Source organism: Monopterus albus, unplaced genomic scaffold (genome assembly GCF_001952655.1).
Source record: "Monopterus albus unplaced genomic scaffold, M_albus_1.0 scaffold81.1, whole genome shotgun sequence".
Taxonomy (NCBI): Eukaryota; Metazoa; Chordata; class Actinopteri; order Synbranchiformes; family Synbranchidae; genus Monopterus; species Monopterus albus.
The window spans coordinates 704645-707372 of record NW_018127961.1 but is presented as its reverse complement, the minus strand read 5'-3'; the positions used below and the strand labels follow the sequence as shown (position 1 = coordinate 707372).

The following is a 2728-nucleotide window of genomic DNA, read 5'->3' as shown; positions in this document are numbered from 1 at the left end:
TAAACAGCAGTAGAATGTTTAGGTAGGCTACATGGGTATTTTCAATCATGCTAACGTCAGTCGCTTTAACACTGGTGTCTGTGGCACTTGAAGGAGTTGTAGCCTACAACGTGTATGGTTTTTATTTTAAATGATCGTTAGTAAACTGAGCCTAGTCTTAGATGATTCAGGTGCATTTGACCAAAAGCACTTATTCGAGGTTAACGTCGGTCCTGTTTTTGGAGGCACACAGACCAAGCTGAGCTGCCAACTGATCCGTCTGCTAGATATTCGTTAACCCGTGTTAAGTCAGTGTAATTGTGAATAAAATACTGTAAAAGAGTGGCACACTCCCGTCTGGGTTCCTACGTGAGCCCCCGCTGTGTACTTCCGGCAGCCGGCTGTTCCTTTTGGCGGCTATAACCGACTTTATAGCGGCACAGAGAGTAGCAGCTGGGGATTTAAATGGACAACAAGCTCTTGTATAGGGACGTCCAGCCGCTGAGGATGCTGGGTGTTGAACCAGCTGACTGTGTTAAGATAACTGCTACCTGTGAACACTGAGACTTTTTTACTTGGCTCATCTCTTATCACTAAGTTAGTCTAAAATAATTGCATCTAATTAGAAACAAAACGCAGGCAGGATTTAAGATAGAGTAGCTTTGTTTTCTTTTTATAATTGTATAGATTAAAGTCATATGCTCAGTTTTTAAATTAAAGTGAGTTAGCTTCCAGAAGGACACACTTAATGCTGTCCTGGGTTCTTTAATGCCATGTTTGTCACTTATCCAGGAGTAGCAATATGCATTACTTTTTCAGTTCAGGTCAGTTGATGTCCTCCTCCACCTCTTGGTGGATTCTCTGTTTAGGTCAAAGCTGCACACAGGAGGAGGAAAATGCAGTGCACTCCTGAATCAAATGTCTTCCTTGAGCGCTGCAAAGGCCAGCACTATTTGGAGGACTCCTCTGACAGTGGCTACTCGGGTGTATTCCACAGCCCAGGGAGCATCAGTGGAGCTGACCCCTGTAAGGCTTTGTCCCCCGAGGAATTCAATGAAGCACCTAAAGAGAACCTCAGGCAATCTGTCACACCAAAAGATAGGACGAGAGAATCAGTCAGACTTTTGGACAAAGACTCCAGGGGGGTACAGCAGTCATCATCTGTTAGTTGGTGTGAAACTCCTAAATTGTATAAAAGAGATCACTCATTGCGACAAAGACTTCGAATGTGCAAACCCAGCACAGATGTTGAGCCTGAGGGTGCAGGATCACCATACACCAGGAAGACTGAATTGTTCATCAGCGCAAAGTCTGAACACTGGCTAAGTGCATCGTTTGATTCTCTAGACACTGTCATAGGGGCTTTGGCATCAAGCACTTTAAAACTGGAGCAGGACTTGCCATTATCTGGTAGGAAATGCCGTCTGCTTTTCTCACAGGTGAGGACCTCTACTCTTGATGATAATAAACTCAACTCTGGTCACCCTCCTAATTTTGAGAGAGGACTTTCACTCTTGGACGCTGATTTCAGTGAGAGCATTTCTGCCTGCGATCAAATTAATGCTGGGACTCCATGCTCTAGCAAACTGCTGTCTGCCTCATCTAAGGAAGCCTCTCAGTCACCAGTCAGTGGTGTGACCAATGGCCTACTTAACAGCTCAAGTGTCCTCTGCACACCGTCATCCACACATACACCAAAATTCATCAGGTATGTGCTTTTGTGGCATTTGACTTTAAAATTAGTATTTTCTCATTTGAGTACTACAAGAAGCAATGAATAAAGAATGTTTGTTATTTTAAACATGCCTATTACAAGTGCCTTCTAACCCTGCAGCAGGTCTGCTTGTGAGGACAGTGGCTTCAGTTCCCTGACCCTTGATAAATACCAAGACTCCTCAGTGGATCATGATGGTTCATTCCAGGAGCTACTGTTGTCTGCCTCTCGAAAAAACAGTGAAACACCAAATCTTGCAGAGGCAAAGCGGCGCTCCCGTTTGCACCGTCAGCACAGGCTTTCTACACTTAAAGAAGGGAGCTCTCAGTCTGATGATGACCCACTGGACAGAAGGCATGAACGTCTTCCTCAATGCCACAGCCATTTTGAGGATGTTTTTGCTGACAGTATCACCTCTCGTTGTGTCCTTTCTGATAAATGTGGTAATGGCATCACTTCTGATGGTTTGTCCTCTGAAAACCAAGACTATGCCACCCCACAAAGAATGACCATAGCCAAGCCAGAAAACATGACACCTTTTAGCACAGCTGTAACACCTGTGAGAACAACCCCAGTTGATCTCTCTTTGACTCCAGCTTTGCAGCTGGTTCACGCTATGTGCCAGCAGAGAGCCCAGATGTTTGCTGGCCAAAGTCCCAGCCTTAAGGAGCAGCTGAAGTCTACAGCTGCACTGGCCCAGACCCCTGTGATGTTCAGGACCACTATGCCATTGGCAGGACTGATTGGCAGGAAGATGGGCCTGGGGAAGGTAGATATACTTACAGAGCTGAAGAAGAGGAATCTCAGGCACATTCTGGCCATCATACTTGGCCATCTGACCTCTGAGAGTGTCTATAGGTGAGGAGTTAATGTTTTCATTAAACTCTTAAAAGCAAAGTCATGTTTATAATTTTTTTTTTTTTGTTGCTTTTACTGTGTAACAAATTTCACCTTCATACCTTACAACTGTTAAGTTGCTCCATTCCAAATTTGGTAGTGAGTAATTGTGACATTGGCATCAAGTAAAAAAAAAAA

At 44.4% G+C, this 2728-nt stretch overlaps 1 protein-coding gene across 1 annotated transcript in view; it reads left to right on the top strand.

Moving 5' to 3' along the window:
- fbxo43 (F-box protein 43) overlaps positions 1 to 2728 on the top strand; it is a 4318-nt gene that overhangs the window by 362 nt on the left and 1228 nt on the right. The window contains exons 2-4 of the mRNA XM_020606765.1: positions 849 to 1687; positions 1814 to 2554; positions 2668 to 2715. Coding sequence (XP_020462421.1) covers positions 876 to 1687; positions 1814 to 2554; positions 2668 to 2715 — 1601 coding nt within the window. The 5' untranslated portion in view covers positions 849 to 875. The remainder of the gene's footprint in view (positions 1 to 848; positions 1688 to 1813; positions 2555 to 2667; positions 2716 to 2728) is intronic.